The sequence below is a fragment of the Triturus cristatus genome, chromosome 10, assembly GCF_964204655.1.
Source record: "Triturus cristatus chromosome 10, aTriCri1.1, whole genome shotgun sequence".
Taxonomy (NCBI): domain Eukaryota; kingdom Metazoa; phylum Chordata; class Amphibia; order Caudata; family Salamandridae; genus Triturus; species Triturus cristatus.
Window position 1 is genome coordinate 128,077,797 of NC_140593.1, and position 21,030 is coordinate 128,098,826.

Here is a 21,030-nt window from a genome sequence, read left to right on the forward strand (position 1 = left end):
AGGTTATATAGTCAAATACTAATCATGAATGAGGAATTCCTAGGACAATTCAGATTCTTCATAAACTAGCTCCAAAAGTAGAACCAGCTTGTTATTTTACAATATGCTTGTTTAGTTACAATTGCGTCTGCATAGCCGAATTCCATGCACCAACATTATTTAATATAGAAGAGATAAAGAATCACTAACGGTGTGATAGTTTATGCCCCAAATGTAATAGACATTCTTACCCTACTAGTTAGTAATCTATTTCAGTACATGGTACTGGCCAAGAATAAATCCTAATAATACGTCTGGTCCAACAGCAAGATCTCTCAGAAGACACTTTCATGAATGGTTCAATCTGAGTGTAAGTCAACCAAAACTAACTCAACATTTACTAAATGCTTAAGTAAAGAGGTGATAACTAGTCTCAATCTAGTGGTATTGGACATATCTTTAAGCACATTGTAACAGGTATTGTAATATCAATACAATTTCATAATGGGATGGTGACGTTGGAATAGGCCGTAATTTCACAAAGCTCATGAGCTACTGTAAAACAAAAAGGAAAGATTCATTAGGTTTGGATTTGATGACCACAACATATATCAAAACATAGGTGTTTCTATATAATGGATATGCAGATCCATGCCATGCTTGTGAAAAATAGATTAAGTTAAAACTTCACTTTTTGCAATTGTAAAAAAAGTTAAATCCCCGCACAAAACAGCATTTAATATAAACAATGCAATATTGCATACACCCTTAAAGAACTGTATTTAGGGTAGCAGGTGAGAATTGTAGTAATATGGCCAAAATGTCTTATGGCAGCACTAATAAACATTCCATAGTTAATATAGGTTATGCTAGTGTAAGATGAGCTTGTTTAATGTAACCCTGGGCGTAGTTCGCGAAGTAGCACTTCGCAAAGCTACGCAAAGTGCAGTTCGCACTACGCGAGCTACGCATCGCACTTCGCGAACTGCGTAGTACCTTGTTCGCACTGTGCCAGATGTCGTTTTCAATGATTGCACAGTGCGGACAAGCAACCGGCACTGTGCAATCATTGAAAATGGCATCTTGCACAGTGCGAGCTGTAGTTTTCTGCTGCTCGAGTAGATTTTTACTCGAGCGGCAGCTTTCTCAACACGAACTGGTAGTTTCTCATCGCGAGCGGTCGCGAGCATACGCGACCACTCGCAATGAGAAACCTGACCTCCTCGCGTTGGGAATCTCGCCGGGAGGTTTATTTTCCATGCTCGCGATCGCCAACTTGATGTTGCTGATCGCGAACAAGGAAAAAGTCTCGCCGGGATGTCATTTTGCTTGTTCGCGGTCGCCAACTTGACGTTGAGGACCGCGAGCAAGCAAAAAATTACCGCAGCACTACGCAACACTACGCTACGCGTGTTCGCTCTGTGCTACGTGCAGTTCACGTAATGCGAAGTAGCGCAAACTTCGCAAACTACGCGAGCGTAGCGTAGTGCTTTGCCCAGGCTTAGTTTAATGTTGCCATCTCTCACCCCTCGTGCCTTTGTGCTCTTTTCTCTTGTTTTGTCAATCTTTTCACCTGTTTTTAAGCTTGCTTTCTCTTTCACCCCTTGTGCCTTTTTGAACTTTCCACTCGTTATCTTGTGCTTTTCTACCCGTTTCAGGCCTTCTGCCCCCTCTATCCCACTCTTTGTGGCTCCCTACCCCCTGCCATGCCTTTTCTTGTTTCCCCCGCTCCTTACCTGCTCTTACTTCCTCGTCTCCTTCCTGCCTCTTCTTCCAGTGCCTCTGCAGCCCTGCCCCCTGCGGTCTCCCATCCCAGGACCTACTTAATGGTGGCTGCGGCAGTCCGCGCAGTGGACACGTCAAAGGCACGCCTGTCTATGCCTGGTCTTCGCCCAGTGCCACAAACCCTAGTCCAATCGCCCCCCAGCAATACCCTGCAGCACTCTTTGGATCTCTCGACCCATGATGCATCTCCTTCTGCTGCACCATGCTGCACACCATGGTAGGAGCCCTCCCCCTGCACCCACCGTCGGTTCACCTGCAGCACCCTACCTATACACCCTACGCAAGCACCTGCAACACCATCAACACCCGCACCTAACTCCACATGCTACAGCAAACCTGCACCCCAATGCTCACTCACATGCATTCTGCTCAACACACAATCTCTCAGCAAACAAGTGGCCGAAATCGGGTACCTGCTGAGCAGCGAAGGTTTATACCATCAACATTTGGAAGAGGTGTTACATATAATCCAGTCAGCGGATCCAGCTGGTTTTGGTATAAAGCAAATGTGGGTGGTTAAATGTGGTAGCGTTTGGAGTGCAACATGAATCCTTTTGGTGTTAATACCTTTTATCTTTTTATGGGACTTTGGAAGCCCTTAGGCATACAATATTTTATAGCATTGATGTGGTACTCCTGGAGTCTCAAACAAGTAGAAAGAATAGTTAAAATGATAAAGTCTGTGAAAACTTCTAAAGCAGCTGGTCCCCATAGCATACCTGCTTATGTTTATGGGACAAATCCTGAATAGTTTGCATTACAGTTGTGAATTGGGCAGAATTTCCTTATCCCCACTCTAGGAAAGGAGCCACAATTAAATCCCTGATTAAAAAAAGGTCAAAGGGATGGCCCGGCATGCTATCGATTTATCTCCTTAATGGATATGCCCAGAAAATCTTTACTAAGTGAGTTCTGGGGAGGTTAAATGACTGGTCCACCAAAATAGTTTTGATCCCTTTAGAACAGGCAGGCTTTCAATATGGCCAATCCACAATGGATCATTGTTCGGTATTATGAGATGTGCCTTGGTGATTCATTATGCCTAAAAGTTCTTTATTTTGGTGTGTTGTAGATTTCAAGGCAGCATTTGACTTAATCGATTGCTTGCAACTTTGGGATATTACTTCTGGTTATTATCAATTGGACGTCTGCTTCATTCAGACCGTTGGGCTAGCGGCGAAACATATGTAAAAAAGGAAATAAACTGATGAAATCCTCATTATAAATGGCATGCAACAAGGCTTTTTTCGAAATCCATAATATTTTATCAATTTTAGATAAACTACTTTACATTGATGAAATCCTTGTTCTTTTTATCCAATGTAGGGGGTTCTCTTATGGAGTCTTATTTACTGATGATCTTGCTTTATTAGATTAAACCCTAATCGGACTGCAGAGGAAAATTGTTGCCATGAAAGAGTATTGTGATATCAATAAATTAAGAATTAAAAAAATAAAGTTATCTAGTCAAAAAAAAAAACATTTTTATGGCGGTTAGCCAGTACGAAATCTGAGTAGGTTAAGTAATTTATATGTGGTGCTGACTCATTCAATAACAATTTTGGCTAAGCTCGCCAGTACCTTAGCAACAATATTGCACTTTGATAAAAGGTATGAAGCTTTTCATCTAGTGCACCTTTAAAGGCAATTGCATGCAAAATCGTGTGTATGACATTATACAGCTGCAATTGTTACAGTTGGATGGCTGGTTGAAGTATAGTAAAGTTGAAGGGATGGTAATGAAAAAAGCCTTATTCCCTTACAGGTTCAAAATTGTTATAAGCTATTGATTGGAGCAAGGGCTGGATTGTTATGATTTAATTTCTAAACATCAGGATCTAAACCTCTTTTTAAATATTAAGGTCCATGACCAGCTCGAGCTTTCCTACATTTGATGACTGGATATCCTCCAACATTCTAATAGTGAAATGTATTCAACCGATAAATTGTCTTAAATATTTTCTGAGTAGTACCTCTGCCTCTGGATTCTGCAAATTTGCATTGAAAAAAAATGATAAAAAGTTTGTACTCTTGGAAAGTTTGGATCGGGATATTTGAAAGAGAAGTATTGGTAAAGCTGATTCATGACTATCTGGGGTCATCGAGTGCTATAAAATACATGAGGCTTTCTCCTGGTTCCTTAAAAATAAAGACCCTTCTTAGACTCAGACTGGGCGTGAATTTAGTTGGCAACTGGGAAATATCATCTCAGTTATTGAGGCCAACAATGGCAAATGTGCTTCTTATTTAAATAATCATCTTTTTACATGGACTCATATTGAATTTTGATTGAGGCTATTTTTTAAAATATACGTCTTATATTGTTACATTTTCTGTTTATAATTGTTTAACTCGATCAACAGCCAATGATCTTGTAGGTGAAATAAAAAGTTTTGATGTTGCTTATACTTTAGTGAATTTTATTTATACATTAAAAAAGTTTTTTTTAGCATGACCTTTACATTCATGTGTATTTTGAAAGCCTTTTCTATGAAATGAAATATTTTGATTGGTTGATCAATATGTTTTATGTGCGCTTTAGGTGGTGGATGTCACTAAGGCCTGAATGAAAAAAGTGTAGGAAAGCTATTAAGGACTTTATTCAGAGTTTGAGTAATGGATTTCTGTCAGATACGGTTACAAATACTGCAGTCCATAGCGCGCTTGTAATTTTATGAAATTAAGCATGTTTTTATGAATGCGAACGAAAAGCAGGTTCATAAAACTGTGCCTCATTCTAAATAGTGACAAAAAGGGTTGCTGTGTGCCTCACTTAGTACTTACTAATTCCTCACTGTACTGTAAGTATCAGGTTAGTACTGCCATGAGATTCAGCGTTTTCTTTCCTCTCGATAAGGCAATCGCATTATGTTTTGTCTTTTTTGAAGACATGTTCACCCAGAAAATGTTAGCACATTTTTTCTGGCAAAATGTGTTCAGTGGAAATTGTGTGTGTGCAGTAACTACTGGGAAACGCAGAATACCGATTTGCCGGCTTTAGAGCTGGTGGCGCCCTGTGCGACAATGTTAGTTGACGCCCCCCCAATGACCAAATCCACCACGGATTCTCTCACTAGCACCCTTTAGCAGTGACCAAGTCTCCATAACCACTCTCTCTTAGATGAATTGAATTAGTTATATAGCGCCACTCATACCAGTAAAGGAAGTAAGAGCACTTTGCATCACACACACATTACACAGAGACAATCAAACATACATGTGTGATTCAGTTTATAGGAAATGTTACATAAGCCAAAATACTAAAAGTGTAGGAGTCACATGTCATCCATACTGGTAGGCCATATAGTTTAGGAGTGTTTGGTGTGGAGAAGCACAAACTCAGAGTCGAAAAAGAAACAGCATAGTTGGGAATTTTCTTTAATAATAAGAATCGATTTCTATCCAAATTAACCTTTTTTGCAACATTAATCTATGCTCTAATCTATACTTTGCGTGTGTATGCATCTCTATGATGAAAGCAAATACCTCACTGTTCTATATTATATTAGGACTTTAAGTTATAAATTGCAAGTAAAAAAAGAATGTCTCTTTTAAAAGCAGTAACCTGCTGATCTATTTACAGTATATGCACTCGGGGATTGTATGATTGAACAACTATTGAACTTAGGGCGACCAACCGTCCATACATTTCACGGACAGTCCGTAATTTCGGCCGTCTGTCGTTGTCCGTGAAGGATTCTTTAACGGACGCCATTTGTCCGTAATTTTAATCGGGCACCGGTCGCACCACCCTAAAACCGGCACAGCTTCCACCCACCTCCCTTCTTGACTCCGATGCTGCTGAGGTCGGGTGTAACAGACTCCGATGCAGTACCAAAGCTAGATACCCAGCAGCATTGGAGAGGCACAGCGGGATGGCAACCCTCACACCTTCCGCCCTTGATGGGCTGTTAAGAGGGGCTTGAAGGTGACTGAGAGGGAGGGGCTGCGGCTTCAGGAGCAGGGGCATCTATTCAGATGCAAACAGCCCTGAATGCCTCATGTCTCTGCAATTTAGAGGGGCCTCACACATTCCTTTTCTGCCCGGGCCCCAAAAATGTTAGAACCGGCCCGATTACACCGAGGCAGCACGTGGTTCTCTTCAGAGCTTAATTACTGTTAGTAAATTGTAAACAAACCTCGGTTCTTCAAACATGCAGTCTATCATGTAATAAAATAAAGAAATGGCACAGTCGCACCCACACTGATTAACAAAGTATGGAGGACAATCAGTTACATCAGTTCTCTTTGAGCATCTCCTTTAAGTACTGTACATCACAGTGGGGGGTGGCAAAACTAAAAATTTGGAAAGAGAGCCTGTCGTCTCGTTGTCTTGTCCAGGAGCGGGTGAGGAGCCCTACCCCACCCTGGAAGAGACCAAGATAATACTAGAATACTGCATGCCCACCCCTGTGCCCACCCTGGTGGATCCTGTTCCCCCTCCTGTGATGGCTCCTGCCCACCTCCAGTGATGGCTCCTGTCCCCCCATGTGGTGGCTCCTGCCCTCCCCCCCCCCCCCCTCTGTGGTGGATCCTGTCTCCGCCCTGGGTGGCTTCTGTCCCAGTCCTGGAATGGCTCCTGCAGCGAGGGTGAAGTTCTTGATGGGCCTCTTCTCAAAAAGGCTCAGCTCAAAATTAATATGAAAAGGTGGGCAAGTGAGTAAGTGAAGGGATGGTTGGATGGATTAGTGAAAGGGTGAATGGACGAATGAAAGATTGAATAGATGGATAATGAGAGAGGATGGATGGATTGATGAGTGAGTGGAAGGATGGATGAGAGAAAAAGTAAATAGCTGGATGTATGGGTGGAAGGGTACCTGGATGGGTAAAAGGGTGGATGGATGAGTGAAAGGATGGATGAGTGAAAAGGTGGATGATGAGTGAGTGGGTGGACGGATGAGTGAAATGATGGATGGATTGATGAATTGATAAGTGCAAGGGTGAATGGATGGACGGATGAGTGAAAGGGTGGATGTAAGGATGGATGAGTGAGTGAAAGGGATGGTAGGTGGACAAAAGGATGCATAGATGAGTGAAGGAGTGAAAGGATAAATGGATGAGAGAAAGGATGGATGAGTGATAGGGTCAATGGATGGACTCATGAGTGGATGAGTAGATGGATGGGTGGGTGGGTGGGTGGATGGAAGGAAGGATGGCCAAGTGAAAGGGTCAATGGAGAGAGAAAGGGAGGATGGATGGATGACTGAAAGGGTGGATGCGGGAAGGATGAGTGACTGGGTGGATGGATGAGTAAGTGAAAGGATGGCTGGATGGGTGAAAGGGTAAATGGCTGGATGGATGAGTGAATGGATGGATGGGTAGAAGAGTGGATGGATGAGTGTACAGATGGATAGGGTGAAAGGGTGGATGGATGGATAATGGATGGATGAGTGAAAGGATGGATGAGTGAAATGATAGATGGAAGGATACATGATGGATATGTTTGCAAATGGTTGAATATGTTTGGATATGGCAGGGCTTACTTATATACTATTGCACGACCTCCTCCGATGTGTCTGTAAAACTTACCTATTGTCCTGAAGTTTTGTCCTGAATTTTGACCTCCTATCCTGAATTTGTGTCCTGAATTCTGACCCTTTGTCCTGAATTTTTACACTCACTGTCCTGAAGTTGCACCAATGCCAGTTGGTCACCCTAATTGAACTTCGTAGTTCCGGTAAGTCGTAATTAAAACTTCGTTGTTTAGAATGTTTCCCCTGTCATCTACATGGTACATGTTCTTTGCAGCAGGCATATTAACCCTCTGCACTACCATCACATAAGTCTAAACATCAACTATACAAAACTTCAATCTTTCTCCAGTAAGAACATAATCATAGGAGTTAACTTGACATTTTTGTGAGGCCTGGTAATTGCCGGAGGAAAGGAACGCGGCAGCAGGTGCTTTAAAACATAATAAACTTGCAAACACGGCGCCCCCAGGAAGCCAGCACCCGGTGCGGAGGCACCGGTCGCACCGCCCTAGAGCCGGCCCTGTGCACAGGCCTGAGTCAGTGCATGAATCCGGATTTTCTCAGCACTCTTAGTTAGGACCCTTGTTAATCGTGTTATTGGTGTACAGATGAAATATTTAACTGGGTTCAACATAAAGTATGTATTCGTTTTAAATCATGCTTGTTTTTTTAATAGTGTAAACATAAAATTATGAAAACTTTACATAGATTTGTTTAATTCAAATACAATTAAGGAATCATACACAGAAAAGGAAATGGTACATATGACACAGGTATTAGGCAACTTAAGGAAGTTAGGAGAACAAGTCTTTCCCTGTGAACATTTTTATGAAACTTTTAGCCGATTGCTGTCACTCTGCAGTGCTTGAGCAACTCTTGCAGAGTTTTGTAACTGGTATGAGGAAGGATGGAGTTTTTTTTATTCTAGCAAGCTATTTAGTGCATTTTTCTTTATGGTATGTGGTGAGAGGTTTTGGAAGATTGCCATGAGTTTATCTGCTGTTGGTAAGGTGGGCTTCTTAATGGAGTGGGTCTTGTCTGGGCTGAAGTTCACCTTAGATAGTGCTGTGGATTCCATGCGGATTCAGAGCAGAAGATAGATGAATGGTTTGGTGTTCCAAGGACGTAGGAAGGATGCCTGTACTGTGTACAGCCAGTTGCGGGGATTTGAGATCTCAGCTAGTTTTACATTGCCATGGTCTGGGGAAAGACATGTGCCTATACATCAAGTCTAAGCTCCACATTGTGGAAGTAGAGCTTGTGCTTCTGTAGTTGGGAGCTCTTGGATAGGAATGTGTGCGAATAGTGGTCTGTGCTATGACTAGGGAGGCTGCTGCTGTTTATGATAAAGGCATTTTATCCATAAGGTGTTGCTGGAGATATCGTGCAACTTTTTATTTATATTAAAAGGCATCTGAGGAGGTAATGGAGCTCCACGCATTGCGAGTGGACTACACGAGTAAAGTAACTCAAAAACATCACCCCTCAGCAACTCTTAAGTACATAATCCATTGAGGTCTTGGAGGGTGCCAGCCTCTATAAATCTATACCTGGTTTGGTTCCTTACCCATGACGGTGTTGTTGAAGGTGCATGAACTCAGCAACATCTTGTGTGGTATGTTGTGTAAGACTCAAAATTTGTTAGTGCTTTTCTGTGATTATTCAAATGAGTACCGTCAAATTCAGATAACATTTTTTTTTAAATTCTAAATCCTTATCAAAATAGCACTGATAGTTCTGATGACTTTGTGCATCTTAGATTTCATCAACGTTCATTTGTTTACTATTGTAGCTCCACAGGTACCCCATGATGAATAGATTCAGTGCCTTGCGTGAATCCATCGATCTTGGCTTCCGTCCCTTGGTTGTGATCGAGCTTGCAGAGAATACACAGGAAGAAACCAAAGAATGGCTTGTAAAGCGGATCATGGACAAAAAGGAAAATGGAGGTATGTATTAAAATGTGACACAAACATAGCGACATGTCTGTAGTATTATAAAATTACTATAAAATAAATTGTAAGTTGCTGATGCGATTATATGCTTGAGAAAGCGTAAAAAATACCAGGCTAAATATGACTCATTCCTATTTAGCTTCTTTATTATAAAATGTCCGTTATAGTTTGCGATATCCTACACTTATTTCTTGAGGCACCATATGTGATGCTTGAAGCGCATGCCACTTCTGTCTTCCCTGATGAGCTTTTAGTAGCATTTGCGTCCTCAGGTTTCCATCCCAGTTGAGAAGTCACTTAGGAGTGGTGCACACCTCATCAGAGAAGTCACTTTTTAAGATGTAGAATAAATATGTGTGTTTATTTCATAATTAACAGAATCAATTATCCCTGATTTAGACATGGGCAGAAGACTACTTCACATGGAGGAGTAAACAGAACAAATGTACATGCAGTATAGAGCACAGGAGTTGCAGAACTTCTTAATTAACACATGCCTTATGGACTACAGAGCTGGGTTAGGAAACTGAGGTCTAACCCCAAAAGGATCATATGGATCAAAAGTAAAAATTCTCGAATGCCTTTCAGAAAGGGAGCTATTGAGGAATTGACAGATTTTCAAGGAGATTGTTTGAAATTTTAGAGACAATGCTCAATAAAAATTGCTGGAGGGATTTATTTTTCCTGATTTTCATCATTTCAAAAGAAAGGTGGTATTTATTGAACATTGATCTGAATGAGTTTACTTATCAGCCAAAGAGGAGGCTGTAATTTCAAATCGTTTAAGTATAGAAAAAAGATTATTGTGATTTGTGCTCCCAGACGAAACCAATGTAACTTCTTTTTTACTATGAGAGGTTCAGCAACCAAGCACATTATGGCTTTGACTACAGCTAAGGAGGATCTTAATAGAACCTGCAGGAAAATATTTCCTGTGTTGATATAAAACAGTCTAAATAACTAATGCTGTACCAATGACGTGCTGATGACAGAGCTAAAATGGAATAATATGTTTTGTGAGGATTGATTACTGCCTGATATATGCCTAGTAAAGTTGGAAAACTCTATTGATATGTGGTATTCTTGCTGTCCCTAACCCTATGATCTCATGGTATTAATCTGATACTACATAAGAATGGAGATTTACTGATTTCTAAAGTAAAATTAGCACACATTTATTGGATTCACATTAGTAAAAGAAATTGCTATGCTATGATATGTAGATTTTTATAGCGCACTAATCACCTGTAAGGGCATCCAGGCGTTTGCTGATAGGTAGGCGTGGGGCCTGCCTGGAGTTAATCGAAGAGCCAGGTTACAGCTTCCTGTGGAATTTGAGGAGTGACACAGAGGACTGGTGGGGTGGGGAATGTTGTTCTAAGTTTTAGGGGCAATTTTCGAGAAGGTGCAGTCTCCTGTTCTGATCTTGTGTATGTGGGAGGTGTGCGCGAGTGACAGACCATATGAATGGAGGTGTCTAGAGGTTGGTGGAAGTGGATGCATGCACTGAGGTAAGCTAGTCCTATCATGTTGTTCAGAGCCTTTTAGGTGTGTGTGGGAAGTTTGGAGTGGAAGTGTTTGTGTTTGTGCATAGCGAGCCATTGGAGTTCCTTGAGGTGTGGGTGTGTCTCGGGTGCTTGCAAAAAAGTCTTGCTGCTGCATTCTGGGTGGTCTGGAGCTGTTCAGGAGCTGTTTGTTAATTCTGGCATAGAGTGCATTGCCATAGTCTAGTCTGCTTGTTATGAGGGTCTGTGTCACTGATTTCCTGGTGTTTTCCGGTACCCATTTGAAGTTTTTTCACTGCATCTTCAGCAGGTGGAGGAAACTGTTGATCTATGCTGTTGATGCGGATCGGGCTTCTCATTCTCCCTAGGCTTCCACGGACAGGATGATTTCACAGTCACACACACACACACACACACACACATCACACGCTGGTGGGGCCCATAACACCAACATTCATTCTCATCAAACTATCCGTACTGAACCTGAGGGAGATTCTCTGGGGTTCTCCCCGATCTACACTTTCTTTAAGATGGAAATAACAACTTCCCTGATTTATTTTCTATTACCTCCATCTAACCTGGCGATAGATCATTTAGTTGGGATGGTTTAATAAACTTAACACTCTAATATGTACAAAATACACATTTCAATGAAATAACAACCCGACACTTGAATTTAAAATCAATATTTCATTTTATCTAAATCAAAAGCAGGTTAAATCCTAATAAGTCAAATTCATCTTTGTCATATTTACCTATTCTGGCTATTTGTCGTTTTCTAAGTCAGAACTGTCCTCAATGGAAATCGACAGAGTCCCGTTCTATCATGTAAGTCACCGTCCTCTCCGTCAGCATAACATCAGGATACTGGAATGACGTTCAGTAGTGACACGTCAGGAAGCTCTCAAATCGACGACCCTAGACCCTCTCTAGTCTACCAATATTTATACTAAAATTTACATATACAAAGTTTCATTCAACTGTTTCTCGAATTTCGATTGGTTCTTCGAAGATACATTTAATTTCATTAAGTTACATGGGGAAGTTTTCCCATCTGGGGAAAGTATCCATTAATCAGGAAAGTTCATGTTCAACTAAAGTTCGATACTTTTCTTCCTCATTCAGGGGCCTTGGCATGGTTCCCAGATGACCTTCACACGCATAACTTCTCCGGTCACACAGGGGACATGGTTGCTGAAGTCACGGCAGGCACCCTTCTCCATTGTTTCATTAGTGTCGTCATAAATCGAGTTAGGCTTCAGTCGGCAGCCATCTTGTGGCAGGCCCAAATGGTCAACTTAAGCAAAGAAAACACAAAAACGTAATTAATACATTGAAATGATTATAACAGTGTTAATCCTTTGCTAAAACCCATATGTGTATGCATTTATCTAGCCATATGCGACGTCCAAAGCCATTAATACTTGATTATTTAAGCGAAAATCACAAATAACATCACTTTAAGCAACGTTTATCATTGTAATATGCGTACAACTTAGTACACTAGTTAATTTAGCCATGCAATTGCATTCCCACGTATATTCTTTCTGTTAATAAGGTTGGTTAATATTATTATTTAATTATTTAAAACATTTATAGAGCACGGCTGTCACCTGGCAGGTATCCTGGCGCTGGTAGCTTACTCCTGGGTTAGAAGCGATGGGTATTGATTAAGGGGGGGCGGGGGTGGAAGGCTGGGGGAAGAGCCATGTTTTTATTCGTTTCCTGAAAGGTAGGAGCTGTGGAATTTGGTGAATGTCGGCAGGCAGACTGTTCCAGAGCTTGGCGGCAGCTACTCTGAAAGATCTTCCCCCGATCCTGGCCTTCTTAAATCTGGGTACTTTCACAAGGCAGGCGGTCGCGGATCGTAGCGTTCTGGTCAGGGGCGGCTGGTGACATTTGAAAGTGGTGGGGCGCAAAGTTTGTGGTGAGTGCGCGGTGGCGAGCGAGCGTAGCGAGCGAGCTCCAATGTTATAGGGAGGGTTGAGTATAATACTGTACTCCGTCCTGGTCACCCATTGGCACTATACAGAACGCTTTGCATAGTTTTGATGCATTTCTTTCAGGTGACATTTAGTTGCGGACGGTGCATCCATCAGAACAATAAATGACAGAGAGGGGAAACGTGTTAAAACGTCGGGTGGGCAGTGGGTAAGTATTGTGTTTTAGTAGCATGAATTGTACTAGGGTACTTGCATTTAAATTGGCAAAACAGACATATTCTTTCGGCAGATTCTGTCGATTAACCGCTAGCGCCGAGACACCTTCGGGTAAATGCGCGCTTTATAAAATACAGTTAAAAAATCAAAATGTAGTTATTTGAAGAAACAAAATTATTATTTATAAGTTTCTTGCATTTCTTACTCCCACCCCTGCATATAAAATCCAGTAGACCTGCTCAAATAGAACCTTTCAAGTGTAAGCCTCCCAGTTGTAACATACAGACAGGTCGAACACAATACACACATAGATGTAGGGTGAAAGAAAATGCATTTTTGGACGTTTTCGCACTTTTTTATTTCGACATGAAAAACATTTTTCCATATGGATAAACAGTGCTTGAAATGGAACAAGAGAAGTGCAGGTACTCTGTACCAGAGTACCTGCTTGTTTCTGAGAAGTGCTGGTACTCTCCAATTAAAAGTATACCATTCTCTTGAGAAGTGCCGGTACTCTCTCTTCCAAAACAAAAAAGTGCTGGTACTCCGTACCGGATACTAGTACCGGCCCATTTAAAGCACTGTGGATAAATCCATTCACGTACACCTTTTCCATACACTTTCCCTTTTTGAAAAACACCACTAACTTCACTGCCAATGCTACCGAATAACTTTGTGGATGTTAACCACTTTCACAATAGATACTCCAGTGGCACTCGTATGGGAATATCCATTTTCACTATGACTACACACACTTACGACATTTATTTTCAAACATCTACTACCCTCAAAGCAGGAATCCCACCTTTCATTTAGAATTCCTCAACTTCACTTCCACTCTTTTTACTACATGAACATGAAAGATGTCCTCAAGGGTAACTAAAACTAGAAACAAGGTCCTTAACAAAGTTAACACCACATGCACAAAGGCAGAATGACCACTGCAGACAGCTCGTTCGGAGTTCTGCAAGAATAAAAACAAAACTGTCTTGAGAGCAGCAAAAACGTTCACTCCTAGGCAGAGTTCGTCTTTGTATAGTTGCAGAAATCCCATGGTTTGGTCGAAACCGAGACTGCTTGCTTTGAAATAAAAGGATCGCGCCTTTAATTCTGACACATTTACAACTTTTAAATTCTGAGACGAGGTATTCCGCGCCTCCAGACGGTCTCCTTATCCGTGTTTCAATCAGGTATTTTACGGGACAGGACAGCGCAGAACGGAGGTGCTCAATAGCACAGGGCCCTTTTGTTAAAATCTTCAATTAATCTGTCATGGTCGGTTTTGAGTCACTCCGTTCTGCATGATTTGAGCCAGGCCACTGAGGCCAGGAATATTAATGCTCACTGCATTACCCCCGAATAGGTGAATTTTTTACCGGTGCTTAATTTAGACAGGAATGTGAACGGTCAGGTGCCCAAAGTTTTTCACAGAAGTGCAGCAGAGCAGTTGTGGAATGTAACGGTTACCGTATCACAAGGGTGTCTAATAAGCCATTGACCCTCCCAACCAAAAAAAAAAGGAATGTCCGTCTGCCCCAAATGCAACTACCGGCTCGAATTAAACACTCATCACCCAGCTCATGGTTGGTACGTTTTAGGAGTTTGTTTCTCGTTCTAAACTGCATTTATTATAATTGCATTTATATAGCACGTACTATCCCTGATGAGGCTACAAACACTTACACACTGCTAATAGTTCAAATCAAACGTGCACAGAAGGAACCACGTGACATACACCAGCGGCGGCCCGGGTCACAGTCAGGAAACCTTAACCACCCTAAAATAAATTAAAAAACACTTACCTGACCGGTGACCGCCTCGCCTTCTCCTGGCCCGCGTTGGCGCCTCTCTGCTCCTTCAAACGGTCCGGAACACCGTGACGCGCAAGTGACTGGCAACCCGGCCCTCAGCCAATCCTGGCGTTGCAGCAGCGCCAGGATTGGCTGACGGCACCGCCTACTCCTCGCCCGCCGCCTGCCCATTAGGAGACCGAGGGGCTCCTAATGGGCATGCGCAAGGCAGCAAAAACACAAGTACGCATGACTGGGCACGGAGTAAAATAATAAGCTCCATGCCCACTCATGCGCACTTGTGCTGCCTTTCCCATATGTGTCTGACAATGATGTCAGTCAACATGACGCGGACCGCCCACGGTCCGACGTCATGCTGACTGACATTCACAGAGGAGGGAGAGCTGCGGGCGCGAGGCGCGGGCTTCAGAGGAGAGGGAGAGCTGCGGGCGCGAGGCGCGGGCGGGGGGGCTACGCCCCCACGCCCCAATGGACGCACCGCGCCTGGTTCTGGTAGGGATGTACCAAGAGAACAGATGTTGAAGAGGTCTTGGTCCTGAACCGTGTAGTGCCTTGAAGACCAAGCAAAGGGCCTTGAAGGCTATTCGTTGCTTCAAGGGAAGCCAATGCAACTCGGCCAAGGCAGCGGTGGCCGAGGATCTCCTGGTCCATCCAAGGGCCAGTTTGGCTGCTGCCGACTGGACTCGTTGGAGTCTGTCTAACAGTATCGAAGGAGATTCAAGCAGGAGGGCGTTGCAATAGTCGAGGCGACTCAGAATAGTGCACCTGACTATCAATGCTCGGGCTGGAGGTGGTAATAATGGCAGGATTTTGCGCAGTGAGCGCATAAGGGCCGAGCAGGAGGCGACTGTTCTTGTTACCTGCGTTTCCATGCTAAGTTTGTTATTTAGCATGACGCCCAAATTGCGAACGCTGGCAACAGGTAGCGGATTGTTTGGGTTTTCCGGGGGCCAGAGCTCCGCAGGCAGAAGGCGAGGGATACGGCTCGCAGGACAGAACAGAACCTCGGTTTTCGAGGAGTTGAATTGGAGGGAGTTCCGATGTAACCAGCCTGCGGTGTCTCTTAGGCAGTTGTGGAAGGCTTCCAAGGGAATGGAATCTTCGCCCTCCCAAGAGAAAAGGAGCTGGGTATCGTCCGCATAGTTTACTGTAGTCATATTATGGGATTTGATTAAAGTGACCAGTGGTTTTAAGTAAACATTGAAAAGGATCGGACTGATAGAGGAACCCTGGGGTACACCGTGAGGGACTGGGGAGAAGGCAGATTGGAAAGGAGGGAGGGATACGGCCTGTTTCCTATCTCTGAGATAAGAGTGAAACCAGAGCAGGGCCGTGCCATCAACCCCAGCCTCTCTCAGCCTCTCAAGCAGGGTCACGTGGTTGACAGTATCGAATGCGGCAGACAGGTTTGGCCCCTGTCTGCTCGCACTCGAAGTTCTTCCATGGCAGTAAGCACTGCTGTTTCGGTGCCGTGGGCTGGACGAAATCCGAATTGGAAATCGTCCAGAACGTGATGCTGCTCGAGGTGGGTTGAGAGGCAGGTGCTGACCCATCGTTCTACCACTTTCGCCGGAAAGGGCAGAAGTGATATGGGGCGAAAATTGGAAAAGCATTCTGGATTCAGAGTTGGTTTCTTCAGTAGCGGGATGATGAGCGCTTGCTTCCAGGGGTTGGGAACGAGTCCACAACCGAGAGATTGATTGCAGATCCTCCGGAGGGTGTGGAATAGCTCGTTCCCGCATGCTTTCCAGGTTTTCGGGGGCAGAGGGTCAAGGGGGGATCCCGAGGTAATGCCCAGTGCCAGTTTCTCAAATTCTGCCTCAGGGATCTGGGGAAAGGCCAGGAGACTTTCCCTAGGAGGGCATGCTGAACTTGGAGGATCAAGGTTAGCGGAACCAGGTCCGGGGGGGGTTGGAGTGTTATGTGATGGGGGAGTTGCCAGGTTGTTAATGATGGTCTGGATTTTGTCCGTGAAAAACTGTGCGAGATTGTCACAGAGGGTCTGAGATGGGGGAATAGATTTCTTGGCGCAGTCAGGATGTATAAGGTTATCCAGAATCTGGAATATGCTTTTTGGACTGTTAGCTGCGTTAACTATAGTGGAGCAGTAGTAAGTCGATTTGCTCTCTGCAATGGCAGATTTGTAGTCACGGAGCATATTTTTCCAGAGGGTTTTATTATTGTCACAATATCCGTGTCTCCACTTTCTCTCGGCCTGTTTACAGGCTGATTTAAGAGTTTTCAGGGAGTCCTTGTACCAGGGAGCAGGTGCTCTACCTTTGGGTTTGCAGTGTTTTAATGGGGCAACAGAGTCCGTGATGGAAGTTATTCTCGTGCTGAAGGCTCTGTAGTTGTTTTCAACCAAGCTGGTAGGAGAGAAACTATCCTCCACATCAAAGACTTTGGTGGTGGCGCTGAGTTTTTCTAGGGCTTTCCAGTTTCGGTACGTAAATTCAGGTAGAGAGCTATTGTTAGGCTTTCTAATTGTGGTGCTGGTAATGTAGAGTTTGATGAGTGAGTGGTCCGTGCAGCTCATAGGCAGAATGTCGCCTACTTGTGTTAGATCAGGGCTCGAGAAAATAAGGTCGAGTCGATTGCCTGCAGAGTGGGTGGGGTCCTTAATCAGTTGGTGAAGCCCCACGCTGTCACAGGACAGCAAGAGGTTGTCTAGACCTGTATCTAGGCTGCTGTTTGGCCAGAGATTGAAGTCTCCTAGAATAACTAGTTTGTTGTGGGAGGTTGCCATGTTTGTAAAGATAGTAAGAAGAGCTTGCTGTTGCGGGATGGAAAATGCCCCTGGAGGTCGGTAACAGATGATCACCGTGAAGGTGACTCCTGGGTGGCAGTTTATGGCCAGACCAAGGAGCTCAATCCCAGGCACTGGGTCTATGTCTATGGTGTTTATTTGCCATGAGGCTCGGAAGATAATGCCTACTCCGCCGCCGCGGCCTTTGGGTCTGGGGAGATGCAGGATGTTGAAGTTTAAAGGGCAGGCAGATGCTAAATCGATATCACAGTCGGCATGTGTCCAAGTCTCAGTTAGGAAAAGGACATCTAGATGGTGGGATTCTATGAGGAGATTGATTTCAGTGGCATGCTTAGGTAGGGATCTGACGTTCAGCAGACCTCCTACGATTAAGCCCTTGTGGGTGAAGTCAGGTAGGGGAAAAGCTGTCTCTTCAAAGGTGAGCTTACCTTCGTGTGCAGACCCTAGTAGATTAAGCAATGCATCCCGGGTGTAACGTGGGGACCGTGGGCCGAAATGGGCATGGTTGGTGGCGCTAGTCGCGTCCTCGTCGCGGACGAGCGCAGACGAGCTTGCCTTAAGCGCGCCTTCGGCGCGCAATCGGCATGCCCGCTGCGCTCGTCCGCTGTGCTTCCGGTGTTGACACATGATTTATAGTGGCAACGAATGACGTGGGAGGGGGCGTGGCCAGCAAGAGATGGGCGTGACTGTAGTCTCCCTCGGCGTGCAATGGCGCCAAAGAAACGAGTGATTCCGTTCAGACAGCTAATATTCACCTGCTCGGCGAGTCAAGGGTGAGTGCCAAAGTAATAATCAATGTGCAAATAAGCAGGTAATTTAAAAACAGGACACAACAGGTTAAAATGCAGCAATAACGAGCTCCCGGCTTTTCGCCTCAGGAGTAACGCATACAATGGAGCAGCGCTAGTGCTCAGCGCGCTCTATTTATCTCTGTGGAGGGGGCGTGGCCAGCAAGAGATGGGCGTGACTGTAGTCTCCCTCGGCGTGCAATGGCGCCAAAGAAACGAGCGATTCCGTTCAGACAGCTAATATTCACCTGCTCGGCGAGTCAAGGGTGAGTGCCAAAGTAATAATCAATGTGCAAATAAGCAGGTAATTTAAAAACAGGACACAACAGGTTAAAATGCAGCAATAACGAGCTCCCGGCTTTTCGCCTCAGGAGTAACGCATACAATGGAGCAGCGCTAGTGCTCAGCGCGCTCTATTTATCTCTGTGGAGGGGGCGTGGCCAGCAAGAGATTATTATAATTAATCATAAGTAATTTTAATAAAGACATACGAAAATGGATTGGGTATATAAAAAGAAAACAAATTACCCGCTCCATCACTGTCATGTCCAGTTTTTAATCCCGAATGAGTCCCAGGTTTGTGGTGTCGGTGGTAGGGGTTGGGGCATGTCTGAGGTCTGCCGGCCTCCAGGTGGGGAGTCCCACGGAGGGGATTAGTTTCCGAAGATCACCACTTCGGTGTTGTCGGTGTTGAGCTTGAGGCAGTTGGACCTCAACCATGTGGTCATGCAGGTATTGAAGCTTGTCTTGGTTACTGGAGACTTGTCTGAAAGGGAGACTAAGAGTTGGGTGTCTTCTGCGTAGGATAGGATGTTGTGGGGTCTGATGATGTAGGCCAAGTTTTTTAAAGTATGTTTACTGCTTTTTTGCATAGTTAACAGAACCACATCTGGCATACAATAACAACACTCCGTATGGTTCATAATACTTTCTACTACAGCGTGCAGGGTTCACCCTCTGTTCTTCTGAGAAACGATACCCCGGGAAGGCCAGGGCACCCAGCCAGGATAACACAAAGCATTTGCCAACAAAAAGCAAGGATAACATTTCTTCACCAAAGAAAAGGCAATTGCCTCAATTGCATTCACATCTCAAAATGAACAATACGAAAAGGAAAAATACAAATATCAAACATCCCATGCCCCAGAACCACACACACGTGTGTGTGTGTGTAATCAATCAATCTCATCCTACCCCTGCGGCCTGAGTCACCATCCGGCCCGATGTATTATCCAGTCACTTGCCAGGATGCCCGGCAGCCAGCAACACTATAGGTGTTCCTCAGGGCCTGGGGGAGTATATGCGCCCACCCGACCTCTCCTCCTTCCCAAGTGGTCAATAGCGACTTAAATTGACTGTGGTCCACGTCCCTCCAGTCCACGCATGGCAAGTGACAGTGCCTTCAACGAGGGCGGTCATTCATGTTCGCCTCTTAGTTCTCCAGATAGGTCTCCCATCGTTCCAGTGGGTCCACACTGCCCCCTCTCGTGCACAGTTGTCTTATGTGCTTCCAGTTCAGCCAGCACCCATATACGTATTTCGGCTTACTATCGTTGCAGTGGGGGCCCTGTGGGCAACTTCCAGGCCATAGTAATACAACACTTATCCAAAATAAACACTAGGTTTTGTAACCGCAACAAGCCCTTTGTTTTCTTAGTGACATGCCATACATCGAGTATGCACTGGACAGGGTCCAGTGGGAACAGACAACCCGTATCACCACGCAGGACCACACCATATGGGGTAAATCTGCCTCCTCCACTCTACACCTGGGATGACTTTCTGTGTTCTTCCCGTGAGGAAGAGCATATCCATTTGTGGGCAGAGCCTCATGCCTCATGGAGTCTTCATCATGATGGAGTGGGAAACCGTATCCTCAGTCGACGAGCATCCTAATGTCACCTGTGGCTGGGATTAGTGCATTTTCTGTGCTGTGGGTTGGTCGGAATTGTATTGTGAGTTGCCCAAAAGTTGGTGTCGGTGATCTTTGCTGGAAAAAGTACCAGGGAGATTGGTCTGTGGTTTGCTAGTTGAGTAGGGTCTGACAAAGGTTTTCTTGAGCAGAACTTTTACCACGGCATGTTCCCAGGCATCTGGGAAAGTGACGGTAGAGATGGAGGTATTCAGGAGATTGGTGAGTGTTCTGCCAATCATGTGGGTGACCATGTTGTAGATGTGGTGTGGGCATGGGGATCTGGAGTTGATGGTTCTCATGAAGCTAGTTGTTTCTTTCGTGATTAAGGTCTTCCAGACAGACAGGGTGCTTTCTGTGTGGTGGGTTGGTAGGCTGGTGGTGAGGCTGTGAGGGTCTGGTAGAGGGTCAAAGTTGTTGTAGATGGTTCATATTTGTTCGCTGAAGTAGTTCGATAATTTGTCGCACAAGTCCTGCGAGGGTGTGATGTTGTTTGAGAGGTGGAGGGTGAGCTAAAGTCTTTGAAGATCGCTAAGATCTCCTTGTTGCTTTGGACTCTGTTCTCTATGCACTCAGCTAGGGCCTTCGTTTTGGTTTCCCTGACCTGGTGGTGGTATTGTCTTCTGGCGTCCTTAAAATTGTCCTTTTCGGTCTCTTTTCCTTATGGTTCTCCATTTCCTCTCTAATTGTTTGCAGTGTTGTGTGGTTGCTCTGAGTTCTTCTGAGTACCAATGGGACTGCTTTCTGGCTCTTTTATGGTGACTGTGTTTGAAGGGTGCCAGGGTACAGATGCAGTCAGATAACCAATTGTTGAGTTGGTCTGTGTCAGTGTTTATGTTTCTGGTGAGGGTGTGTCTGGTCTTATGTAGGGCACCGGCCCAGTCTACTTCTGTGC

General features: G+C 44.5%; 1 protein-coding gene across 5 annotated transcripts in view; it reads left to right on the top strand.

Annotated features, from left to right (window-relative positions):
- The window catches only part of ANO10 (anoctamin 10), an 818,673-nt gene that overhangs the window by 168,405 nt on the left and 629,238 nt on the right, over nt 1-21,030 (top strand). For all 5 annotated transcript variants that reach the window (XM_085630601.1, XM_085630602.1, XM_085630604.1 and 2 more), the window contains exon 2: nt 9,031-9,187. In XM_085630601.1, the coding sequence (XP_085486727.1) occupies nt 9,046-9,187 (142 nt within the window). In that variant the 5' untranslated portion in view covers nt 9,031-9,045. The remainder of the gene's footprint in view (nt 1-9,030; nt 9,188-21,030) is intronic.